General features: G+C 41.7%; 1 protein-coding gene across 1 annotated transcript in view; it reads right to left on the reverse strand.

The window, feature by feature from the left end:
* Positions 1-13,521, reverse strand: part of si:dkey-247m21.3 (5-hydroxytryptamine receptor 4) — a 90,587-nt gene that overhangs the window by 50,093 nt on the left and 26,973 nt on the right. The window contains 3 exon segments of the mRNA XM_064307913.1: positions 4,232-4,432; positions 7,638-7,784; positions 8,178-8,268. Coding sequence (XP_064163983.1) covers positions 4,232-4,432; positions 7,638-7,784; positions 8,178-8,206 — 377 coding nt within the window. The 5' untranslated portion in view covers positions 8,207-8,268.

Genomic DNA, 13,521 nt, shown 5'->3' on the forward strand with positions numbered 1-13,521 from the left:
TGGTCATTATGTGTTTTTACAGCATGTTCTTAAGTACTACATGGGCTGAAGGGCCTGTTCACCCCACTATGCATTCTTTATATGTTAATGTTCTAGATAAGGCTGAATTGGCCCTTCTCTTTATTATGTATTCTCACATTCTTATGTTGCAGATTGACTGAATCGCCTGTTCTCTCTCTCATCATTATGTGTTGTTATGTTCTTATCTTCTGTATCTTCTGATTGCCCTATTGTTTAATAATTATAATAGTTATAATCAAAGTCACACACAATAATTTGTTCCTAAAAGAATATTATGTTATTTTTCATTTATGTCACACAAAAACCACAAAAAGTAAATATTCAGATTACACCCCCCACCCCCCCTCCACCTACTCCAAAAAGACAGTTGCAGCTCCACAGTCTTGGACCCAGCACCATGGAAACAATAATTACATCAAATAAAATAGCATATGACAGAAAATGGCCCGCAATTACCTTTTGATAAGCCAGGCAGACGGCAACAAATGCCTGCTGTTTCAGTGTGGGTGTATCCACTCTCCCCTTCCAGGTTTTATGTGCCACAGTGCAGCCATCATACACCTCATTAGCAATGAATAGACACCTTACCATTATAGACTCAATAGAATTTGTCAACAATGTAAAGCTGACTTCCCTCATCGATGACTGCATATTTTCGAGGTCATAATGGACTAAAAAAGGAGTATGAGGGGGTCTAATTGATTTTTCAGTCAATTATTATTGATTATTCAGTCAGAATAAGATTGACAAGTGTGGCAGAATTAACAATATATACAACTGTGCCTTTCCTAGATGTTAAAGAAAGAAGATACAGCCTAGTTTAGTGCATTCTAACAGGAACACAGTACACACAGCCAAGGCCGCCCCTCACCATTAGGGGGGGGGGCCCTAAACTAAATTTTATTTGGGCCCCTCCAAATGTGACTGTGGCTATCATCCCAAGGGCCCAAAGCATAGTGGAGTGGGGGGGGGGTTGTTTAATTGGGAGAGAAACACACACACATGCCTTGCCAATATTGCCGTTGTCTCTTGGGCCTGATCCAATGACAGGGCCCCTGAAAGCTTTTCCACCCTCACCCCCCACCCCCCACCCCCTCCCCTCCCCCTTTCTGTGCGGGTCTGCATACAGCAAATATTCTTTTGTTATCACAGCTACCAGGCAAATATTTGACAATGCACAGACAGCCTCTGAATATCATCTGTTGAACAAGTGACTAATTTACCTATGAAGACTGGAATGGTTCACTTATATGAGGAATTCAGACTCAACAGATGCAGCTAGTTGAGTCTTTCTTTATGTACTACAGCACTACAGAATGCTTCTATCAAGCCATGGTCGTCCATCTTACTTTCCTCCCTTATAAAGAGCTTGGGAAAGACACTGTGTGGTTATCCAACTGACACAATGAGAAAAACCAAAATAATTCTTCGCTATTTTATTTATTTGAGTCAGATATTTCTGACTGTTTCTGTACTTTAACCTCCAACCAACCAGTGGTCACTTAATGGAAAAAGTGCAAATGTGGTCTGCTGCTTGGTCAAGCTGAATATTGAAAGGTTTAATCCATTTTCCCCACCAGTTTTTTTTTTTTTTAGTAATTACTAGTGAAAACCTTCACTCCCTTTTCCACATTTATTTCCCCAATCTACCAAGTTAAATTCAAGCTCAAAATCACTGTAAAGTTTTTCACTGTGATTAGAATGCAACAAAATTAAAATAGAACCTACTTTATATCACACTGTTATGCAGAATATGAAATGATCCAGTGGATGCTGGCACTGACCTAAAATGAACAGCAGGCTGCACACACCCTTGGATGTTTATCAGACTGTATAAAGCAATCAATGTGTGTCAGAAATCTTACCCACACAAACCGCCCCCTCCCACACACACACACGAGTGAGTAGAAAACGTAGTCATTTTATCTATTTCTGTTTTTCCAGGTTTCTCCGTTCGATCTCTGTCCCACGAGTCATTTGAGTTACGGCAGAGAATGCCATAAGAAACGGATGCCTAAGTTGTGCTCGCTACAGAAGCATTTGTCTGCCTGAAGAGGTGGGGGTGTGCGCATCGAAACACACTTTGACTGCTCATTTTTGCGTCCTCTCAGAGCCCCGGCGCTCCAGTGCGTGCGAAACGCCCGGGGACAGTGATGAGTATGGTGCTAGAGTAACAGCACTGTTATTGAGCACGTTTTTCTCCATTTAACTTGGCAGAGTGAAATCTTTTTTTTTTTTTTTTTTTTTTTTTTCAGAAAGAACAATACCCTTCCAGATGGTCTGGCACAGATGTCAAAGCAATACGTATCCAATAACACATAAATGCCAATGAATGACAACAGCTTTCAAAGGAATGACAGTTGCACATAAAGAGAAAGATGATTTTAGCTTTATGTGACTGCAGTGGCTCCATTTTTCTCTATCGGTTTTTAAGTCTTTTGTTTTTTGATAAAGGTAGGTTATCTAGAGGAGAGATCTACCAGAACACTAATACATGTATTAGCCTTAGCTGTACTACAGCACAGGTTATTCTGAGTTGCACTAGAGCACATGTGTGTTATTCTGACCAGCACGAGAACATATATGTATTAGTCTAAGCTTTACTACAGTGCACATGTTATTTTCAATTGTACTGGAGCATACATATGTTATTCTAGGTTGTACTACAGCACGTGTGTCATTCTGAGTTGTTCTAGAACACAGATGTCTTAGTCTGATCTGTAGTTGAGCACACGCGTTATGGTGAGCTGAACTACAGTGGTATTTGTCCGAGTGCTACAACACAGTTGTATTAGCCTGAATTGTATTAAAGCAAATGTGTGTTCATCTGATTTGTACTAGTGCACATGTGTGTTATTCTGCATTTACTAGAACATATGTGTGTTTTTCTGAGTTGTAATAGAGGATGTGTGTTAGGCTAATATGCACTAGAACATCTGTTATTTTGAGTTGCGCTATTGTGCAACTTGAGTGCTTTCTAGAGTGATAGTTTGAATTTAAGGGGATGTTACAGAGACACTACTGAGCCTCCTGGGCTCTGTAATTTTGGAGAAAGGTAGAAACAACAGGAAATACAAAGGGAGTGGGGTTCCAAAAAACAGTTCTCCTCTCAAATGAATGAAAATGAAAACTTCTTGCATCAGAAAAATAGCTTTGCTTAAAATTGATGAAAAATAGCAGGAAATGAGACAGTTTTCCTGGATTCCAGCAGCTACCAATGCACCTGTCACTCAGAGGACCGGTGCGCATGCATCACTTCTGCAATGAAAAAAAAACCCCAGAGTCGGGTTCTTCGAAGCACGGACCAAAAGCAGCTAAAAAATTGGAACCATTTACTTCACTGCATGAAAATCAGAAAGAACTACAGTCTGGACCCAAGAAAATATGACAAACAGACAGTGGGGCTAGCTAAAGCACAGTAAGTGCATATCACAAAACAAATAAAACACAGAAGAGGCGAAAGTAGGTGCACAATTTGTGGGGGCGGCATCTGGTGACTCAACAGTCGAAGCAGCACAAGCTGTACATTAGTCTGAGAACCCGCTTCCTCCAATAATGGAAATTGTTGATGAAAAAAGAAGACATCAAATTCAGTGTATGAAATTCATAAACTGACTCAGGCTGAAGTGAGAAACAATATACCGTGGCCTTCCTGTACATTTATCATGGGTCCCTGGATATGCACAACAGTTAAATGCATATCATTTTAATACAAAATTTAATTATTTATATTCATACGAACCGGTAACAACCCTGAATAAGGAAAATATGGACTAGACAGAAATCTCTGGTCTAGCAGTTTCTCCTCTGCAGTAGTCACTGTACAGTCTCTGCTCTCCGGTACAGTCACTGTCCTGTTTGTATTCTTACCTGTCCAGCATGTGTGAATGTGTTCTCTTACCTGTTTTGTGCTCGTATCTGTCCAGTTTGTGTTCTCTTACCTGTCCAGTGTGTGTGTGAATGTGTTCTCTTACCTGTCTAGTGCTCATACCTGTCCAGTTTGTGTTCTGACCTGTCCAGCATGTGTGAATGTGTTCTCTTACCTGTTTTGTGCTCATACCTGTCCAGTTTGTGTTCTGACCTGTCCAGTGTGTGTGAATGTGTTCTCTTACCTGTCTAGTGCTCGTACCTGTCCAGTTTGTGTTCTGACCTGTCCAGTGTGTGTGAGTGTGTTCTCTTACCTGTCTCGCGCTCGTACCTATGTTCTTACCTGTCGAGAGCAATGCAGCACAGGTGCAGGATGGAGGCAGTTGTCAGCAGGACGTCCAGCGAGGTGCGGACCAGGCAGAAGGTCTCCCCATAACTCCAGCGGCCAGTGGTCAGCTCAATAGCCGCGAACGGCATCACCACCAGCGCCACCAAGAGGTCGGCAAAAGCGAGCGACACAATGAAGTAGTTAGTCTTCTTTTTCCTGGGCAGAGCAGAGAGGGAAAGAAGATGAGGCTGACAGCTGAGAGAAAAGGGATAATAAATGTTGAAATTGGAGGGGGGGGGGGGGGGGGGAAGGAGGACTCACTGGATATGATCAGGACAAGGCGAGAAATGTACAAAAGCTGCAAACAAGTCCACACTTCCAAAGGGCAGAAAATGCAGACCTCAATTAAATCAAAGCCTCAGTAACTGAAGGTAGGACATGGATACGGCTCTCCGTGCACATCCCTGCTCAGCAGTGTGGAGGTAATGCTTTCAACAACGGTCCATTTTCTAATACCACCTTTTCCCTCAATCTGGAAAGCCAGATTACTAAACTCTGTATTTGTTGTGTTCATTGGGCCTAATTTAAGGCTTTAAAGACTCAATCAAGTTTTGAGACCTTAAAAAAAAACATCAGTGGATCAACTGGAAGGGTGCCTAAACTTTTGTAAATGCCACATTTATTATTTAATTTTTTCAACTGTTAAATTCAGCAAATATATAGCAATTGTGCATTAATATTTACAGAAATATGTAAGTCACGTTTAAGTTTGTACCCTGCAGAAGTTGTGTTGTGTTACTTTTCACTAAGAAATTACACAAAACATATAATTTGACCAGGGTGCCCAAATTTTGCATTCCACTACATACAGCTTCTGGAAACATTACCGCACAAACAGGACTGGAGTCACTTGAAGTGTATTTCCTTTGTTACTTGGAGTGAATTTTTCTCAAAATCCCACATACAAATTGCTAAATACAATGTCAGAATGTCAGAAATAAAATACCCTTCCTTGCATACAGAAACTGTCCGACCCCCCCCCCCCCAAAAAAAAAAAAGCATACATCCATCCACCATCTAAACCTGCTTATCCTGAGCAGGGTTGCAGGAGGGGCTGGAGCCTATCCCAGCGTGCATTGGGCGAGAGGCAGGAATACACCCTCGACAGACCGCCAATCTATCGGAGGGCACTCACACCATTCCTTCCCCATTCACTCACACACTCATTCTTATGGACAATTTAGAGTCTCCAGTTAGCCTACCTGCATGTCTTTGGACTGTGGGAGGAAACCAGAGTACCCGGAGGAAACCCCCACAGGGAGAATATGCAAACTCCACACAGAAAGGACCCCAGATTCAAACCCTTGCTGTGAGGCGAAAGTGCTACCCACTACACCACCTTGCCGCCCAGAAAGCATACGCCAAAATTGAAATAGTACTTTTAAATCCCCAGATCTCCAAGTTGTCTACCTTTACAAAGATTCTGAAGAGGATCTCTACTTGACACCTCAGTAAGGGCAATCTGGGCAAATAGCTTCCTCAGTCACATGACCTTTCTCTCTGCTGGATTAAACACGCTGTGAAGTGCTACCTTTCCTTTATAGGCCTGTAACCCAGTGTCCCGTGACATTGTTTAATTCAGAGAGGGCTGTTAGCATGCTGTAAATATTTATTCACTGGGAATTACTTCGTAGTGATCCGTTTCCATTAAGGGGTTAGGGTATAATTCCTGATACGTAGCAAGTTAGGATAACAAATCCCTTTGCCTTTCGCAATGTGGCACATATCATGTCTTATTGTCACTTATTGTCTTATTACCATCAGTTTCAAAATGGGAAATTACATTTAGTTTCCGTGACTAATGCAAATTCTTCTCTTATCCTGTTAAAATAGACATTTTATATCTGAGACATTTGAAGTAATAGTACATAAACTAGCTGAGATAATTCAGAACTAATTGTTAATAAAACATTTTGAAACACCACTGCATGCGTATACATCTCACATAAAGCATGACAGGGCTTTTCTCAGTTAAACAAAGCATATCCATCTTCAGCTCAAATAAATATTAACTGGGAATTTTGCACCACACTATATGCATATTCTCAGAAACACAACCGGCTTCAATCAGTAATACTTTGATAAAAGAACTAGCAGTTGCACATTTGCTGACACTTCCAGGATTACATTAACACAGGTGTAACATTATGTCCAACAACATAACAAGGCCAAGGAATTTATGCAAAAGTTCATCAAATTGGGTGTGAGCACAATAAGAGCAGAAACTGGTTATAAGTACTGAGTGGAAATAGAATGTTAAAGAAAAAATTGCCAAGGTGAGTTCAATACAGCATCTCAACAATAAAACCTTTTTTCTTCCAAAGACATGCACTGTGAAATATCCCTGTAGATAAGTAAGTCTGCTTTTGTCTGGTGCTGTTGCAAAGGCCAATGAAACATCCCAACAAAACAAAACAAAAAAAAGTCCAGTTCTTTGGAACCAATTTTCAGCGAGGTCCCATTTTGTCCTGCCGGTAGACGCAAACATACGAAATAGTCCTTTATTCCCACGACAGGTCTGACCATGTTATTTGTAGACCTGTTTTCTTGCTGAGAAGGTCATTTGTTTCGCATGGGGATCTTTTCAAAGATGAATAAATTAACCACGTGGATCTGGAAAAGCAGAAAGGGCACCGCAGACGTGATAGAGAGGACTTCACAGAAGCATGCCCGGTTGCTCTCTGTGAAGGGCCACTTCACAAGAGATAAGCTGCATGCATTTCACCAGGAGCGAGAGGGGAACCAATGGTCACCATGGCAACCACGCACTCAAAGCAATTTAAATAAATTGCCGATAACATCGGGAAAACAAAGATGCGTATGATTGAACAGGTATGCTTAAATATATGTCACAGTGCAGTAAAATTTGTGTCTTAAAGGAGGCACCCTCTCCTCAAGCCCCTGTCTCTGTGCTATGCTAATGTAGGCTATTTTTTCAAACACAATACTTCTTCAGACAGTTTATATTTGTACATTTTGGGCATACAGCAGATGCTGTTATCCAGAGGGACTAATCCTATCCTTTTCCCCAGTCTGTAACACCAGATTATTAAGCTCCAAATTTATTACGTTCATCTGGCTTACTTTAAGGCTTTAAAGAGCCAATCAAATTCTGAGACCTTAAAAAAAGCATTCATGGATCAACTGGAATTTTGCCCAAACTTTTGCATATGCCACATTTACTGTTTTATTTTTTCAACTGTTAAATTCAGCAAATGTATAGTAATATTGCATCTAAGATCCGAGTATAAGCATTCAGCAGCAACTAAAGGAGTGCAAACAGGCTAACTGAAAAAGATCCCCTTTTTCTTCCACAGATTCAACTGAATAAAAGCACGGTGCTATTCTCAACAAGCCTTACCTCAGGTGCCGGTCTTTGCACAAAGCCACCATGACCAGGAGGTTTCCGAGAACAGTCATGATGATGAGTGTTGCCAGGAACACGCTCAGAATGATTCTCTCCACGGAGTTCAGTACTTGCTCAGGGTTGACCTCTTCATTGATTGAACTGTAAATACATTGTGTTAACAGTACTCCCACTCAGTCTCAACAAAATGACAAGAAATTATCTATAATCATACAGCCAATAAGTAAGATTAATGAGCAGTCTAGTCCTAAGGGAAAAAAAATCCACGTCTACATCAATAAAATTCAAACTGCAAAATGCTGCTAGTTTACTACAAGCCTATCAGTTATCACCACATACTGATTACAACATTAATCTGCATGAAAGCCAACACAATTTCAATTAGTTATTAAAATGTTATGCAAATTAAATTAATATTGAAAGAAAAAATGGCAATATCAGTCAAAAAAGAAAGAATCTGCCATTATCCAGTCTATATGACTTGAAGAGAGGGTTTTCAACCAACGCTGGTTCGGTCATAGATCGCCTCCTTACTTTTCTGTTGGACCTGATTCTGTGTCCATCACTGGTCACCTGCATGGAGGTCGTCAGCTGGGATTCCTCCAAGCAAGACCCTGTGGCCCCTCTGTGAAGCAAGAGAGACCTGTTCATCAGAGCCAGTACAGCACCAGTCTCAGACCCCATACTCACCCACGACAAATCGGGCCGCGGAATAAACATTTTTCTGCGTGAAATTAACTCTAATTACGTACAGTCACACCAAAAAGCTTTCCACAATAGATAGAAGACTAGATTCACAACAAATTTAACCAACTAAAAAAAAGCTCTCTCCAGTGTGTTTTTGAGAAGTATGTGAGATATGGACCCATTTATAACATGCAACAGTTTGAAAGCTGTAGTTTGAGGGTGTTAGAAATAAGGTGCAAAATGACTACAACAGTGTTGTTACCAACAGCCTGGTCTGGTATCTGATAAGGCACTGTTCCAGGGTGTGGATGGGCCCCACAGTGTGGTGGTCTGGTATCTGATAAGGCACTGTTCCAGTGCATGGATGGGCCCCACAATGTGGTGGTCTGGTATCTGATAAGGCACTGTTCCAGTGCATGGATGGGCCCCACAGTCTGGTATCTGATAAGGCTCTGTTCTAGCGTGTGGATGGGTCCCACAGTCTGGTATCTGACAGGGCACTGTTCCAGCATGTGGATGGGTCCCACAGTCTGGTATCTGACAGGGCACTGTTCCAGTACTGATGCTGGTGGGGTCATGAATAATTGGTCACAGTGCCACCCGGGCAGACAGATGGACCTCCTGATTTAGAATAGTCTCAACACAAAAACATTAGCTATATATTGCGGCACTGTTGCAGTCACACTGACACATTAACAACTGATTTACCAAGACCGGTTCTAATTATACAATCAAAGAATTGAAACGCCCTCATTTGCAATTTTGCAGTAGAAGATACCCATTTAAAAAATCCAAAACAGAATGGAATGCTTACATGTCCAGATTTCAAGGTGTCAAGAAACAGATAGAGAGCAACCAAGCACAAGTAACAAGGCAGTCACAAGAAAAAGAAAACTTAAAGTTACATAGCATAAAATAGAGGTAAGGACGAATGGTCAAGGAGGTACAACATCACAATGCCATATCATACCACAGGAATATCACACAAATGGATAATTTGGAGAGAGAGAGAAATTTGGAGTGACATGAACTTGAATTAATTACTCATACCAAAATGAAACTAAGAACCTGGCTCAGATGACTGCTGCCATGTTTGGGAGAGAGAACTCCTTTTAAAGATACCTTTTACAGAATGTGAGCTAGGTTATGTCAGTGTTCAGCAAATTACTGGCTGCTTTCAGGAGTTCTTGATATCCACACACAAAAGGAGAGGCACAAAGGCATCCTTTAGTAAATTAGAACACTTAATTTACCTAATTTACATATTATCTCTCCTTGTCAAATGCACAGAACAATGAAATGCCTACTTGTAGGTACCTACTTCACAGTGCAATAAATCAGGTAATATTTGAAAAAGAAATGAGAATAGAGGCACAAAAAACAATACATTAAAAATATTACAAAATGCAATTAAATTGTTCAATAAAAAAACAAAAGTGTGCACAAAGTAGAAATCCAACAGCATACAGTATACATATAATACATGGGACAGTATGAAAATGAGCAATGGTGAAGTATCCATACACAATAAGATGTGTTAATTCAACGCATAGATAGTACATATGGTCCCTATTAAACTCATATGTACTTTGCTAGAGTTAACACTGGACATTTTACTGTGTAGTTTTGTGAAGTGCTAAGAGGATTAATGTGCATTGATAAAAGGCCTGATAGCCTGTGCGCAGAAATAGTCTCTCAAGTCTGGAGATTCAGCATTTGATGCTCCAGTACTGCCAGCCAGACAGTAGGCGTGTATAGGTTGGGGTTAGGGTTAGACTGGTACAGGTGCAGCCCCACAGATGGACTGAGCTGTCTTCACCACCCGCTGAAGAGCCTCGCAGTCCTCAGGACAGAGCAGCTGCTGCTTGGTGCTCTCTACTGCACGTCTGAAGTAGTTGGAGAGAGTTCAGAGGGCATCCCAAATTTCCTCAGCCTCCTTTAGAAGGACAGACTCTATTGTGCCTTACAGGAGCGTGTGAGGTTCTTGGGGATATGGACGGCAATATACTAGAAGGTGAGGACCCTCTCCACTGTGATCGGCGCGTCTTCCTCTTAGCTTCCTGAAGTCAGCTACCAGCTTCTTAGTTTTGCTGATGTTGAAGAAGGAGACGTTGGTGTCTGTAATCCCACACGACCAGATCCCTTACCTCCTCTATATACTGTAGGTTGACTCATAGTTGTCAGAAATCTGGTAATCTTGCGTAATTCTTTTTGCCCTAGTAGTCCAATATTAACTGAGGTCCCCTCCACATTGGGCAGCAGGATTTGGTAATGGGGTTCCAGTTTTATGCACGTACTGCCTTTCTCCACCCTGTGTTAACTCGATCACCCAAGTTATACATACGGATGAAAAAAATGTAACTATGTTTTAAAAGGAGGGATGTAATCCCCGCAGGTCACACCCTATTAGCGATTGTGACCCACTGCAACCTTGCACTGATTGCTTTTGCATCAAAAAGCAGTGGCAACCCTTCAGTAAGTCTGGCCCTCAAGGTCTGTGTGAGCTTAACTAGTAAGCTGCTGGGAGACAAGAAGCAGAGGCTTGACGTCGTCTGTTTCAGAGGAGACTGAGTGACTGTCTGCTCTCCCCCAAGAAGCCTAGTGATAAGCTTGCTTTAAAAATCAATCGGGCTTTCCAAGATGGGGAAAATACGAAAAATTGCAGCAAATTTGTGGAAAATGTAATAAATGAATAAATCCCTGAAAACTCTGTGAAGTCGAACCCATTATAAATAAAGGAGGATAATAAATTTAATAAAACTAAGGTTTATAAAAACGAATGTTCACTGGAGTAAATGGGCAAAATTGGGATAGGGGTACATCAAAATAATTCTGGCAATGACCACAGGTGGTTAACATAGAATATTGTTAATGATTACTGATAATTTCACAAACTTTTAAGCAATGTTTTATTATTTTTTCAAATTGAGGTTTTTACTATATGGAAGTGTTTCTTTCCTTGCTTGGGCAGTCACAGAAACAATATCTAACAGCACTAACCTATGACACTTAGACTAACCTATGACATTTTGAATTGCATTTTTTATGAAACCACTGACAATGTGATAAAGTGAGTGCTAAAAATGAATTTGGGGAATTCAATCTTTCGTTATAATCTTTCAGACCGGCCTTGCATTTGTAAGGTGTTACTTTCATACACTCACCAGGCAGCTCAAAGCCGCTTGAGGTATCAACTAGAGATAAAGAGGGGACGCGGGGGCGGGGGGTGGGGGGGGTGGTAGATAACATCGACTGGGCTTACTGTGTTGAGGACTTAGGTGCTGCAGAAGTGCCGTCTGAGCCATGACAACCCAGACCTGGTCAAATATTTATGAAACTGCAGGAGTCGGCCTTTGGGTAGCTTTGCCTGTTTTGAGTGACAGCCATGTGCACTGCAACAGACAACCTCGATACAAATGCTAAAACTGCAAATTAACGCAGTTCCTCCGCCAGGAGGTAGAAATAATGAGAGAAATCAGCTGGCCAAGTTCATGGGGGAGAAGAAACACAGGGCAGGACATTGTGCTTTCTGACCGCTATCCCCCTCTGTTTTTCAGGCTATGTCTCTTTGTACAGTAGCCTCGGACACAAGAGGTTTCTTAATGGTGGTCCTGCCATAAACACCAGCTTTGTGAAACTCACAACATACAGTTTTTAGATAAGTGTTGATTCAATTCTGCTGTCATTTTTGAGACTGTGGCTTTGAGGGTGCTAAGCAACTACTCTGTTAAGTCTCTATTTCTGTCCGTGAGCTTCAACTTGAGATCACTCTTCCTCTTTTGCTGGTACAGTCTGAGTTTGGCATATGCTGCCATTGTTTTCAACACAACATAATTTCCCTTGGCACAATGTAATACTTTGAATAATTTTGCTTATTTTTTAAAATAACTTAATCATTTTTCAGTCTTTCTGACCGATTCGCCTGCAGTTAGGTCAGTGACTACCTGGCCTCTTTAGAACTCTGTTAGTAGCTTCATGTTGCTTCAGAAACTTGCATATCAAAGTGCTGAATATCAAACCTCTTTTATAGCTGACACATGCTGCTAACAGGCATTCAACTTCATATGACTCATCTGCTTAGCTGCCTTTGTAATTGTGATTTAGTTCAAAGTTGAAGTCCTTTTTCATGTGTATGTTTCTGTTATTTTGTCCAACCCCAGTATATTTATGCACGCCGCTTGCCTTTTTTAACAGCCCTAAATGGGCACAGTTCAGTTGATACTGCTGTGAACTTTTGACCTCATATCTGAAAAGCTCCACTGCAATTAAAAAAAAAGATATTAGTCACTTCTCAATAGAATAGATTCAGTTGAAGTGTGAAATCCCCCCCCCCCCCCCCCCCCGACACCAGCTACCACTGCACAGGACAGCACAGGGTTAAGCAGCTCTTTCCCCATGTTGTGAGTGGTAAGTTCTCGTCGGCTAAATGGGGCCTTTTTAAAGCCCAGAAGGCAGATGCCGTGTCTGTGGGGGACTGTGCTGTGCTCCAGGCAGGTACAGACACAGGGCTGAGGGTGCTGCTGTTAGCCCAGCTGCGGGAGTTTTCACTCCGGTGGAGATCACCCTCCCGACGCAGGCGCTTCTGAGGGGAATCTGTAGGCTCGCTGTCAGATTTTGGATGGAAATGTCCTGACCCGGCAATGCACAGCGCACTGACTCTGCACAGGTCTGCTGACTCCGTTCGTTATGATTTTAGACGTTCCCCTCCGTATTTGTTCATACATAGATGCTAAATATGACCTGCTGAGCTGCTGAGACACATTAAAATGGACGCGATGGAACAAAGGAAACAGAATCTTCTGTGGACCAAACCGCACACGGTGTGGGGTAATACACAAACATGGGAACCTAAGTTGGTTTTTAGCTGCACGGGAGGTAGGTACAATCATGGGTCATGTCACTTAAATGTTAAAAGATGTGGTGATTATGAAGGTATTGTAGTTTGCCACTCCAGACAGGTGCAAACCAGATTCTAAACTGCATGTCCCTGTGAATTTACACCTGCATTTGCCAACACAGTAAAAATCAGTCTAATGATATTCTGCCAAACCCGGGAGATAAACCAGAGACACAGCCATGGATGATCGATTCTGTAATTACACCAGTGTGGTGTGGTGTGGAGGGAGACTGTGGACTAAGCCAGCCCAGAGATAGCTGGGACAGGGGCAGATTGCAGACTTATTCACATTTG

Source organism: Anguilla rostrata, chromosome 14 (assembly GCF_018555375.3).
Source record: "Anguilla rostrata isolate EN2019 chromosome 14, ASM1855537v3, whole genome shotgun sequence".
NCBI lineage: Eukaryota > Metazoa > Chordata > Actinopteri > Anguilliformes > Anguillidae > Anguilla > Anguilla rostrata.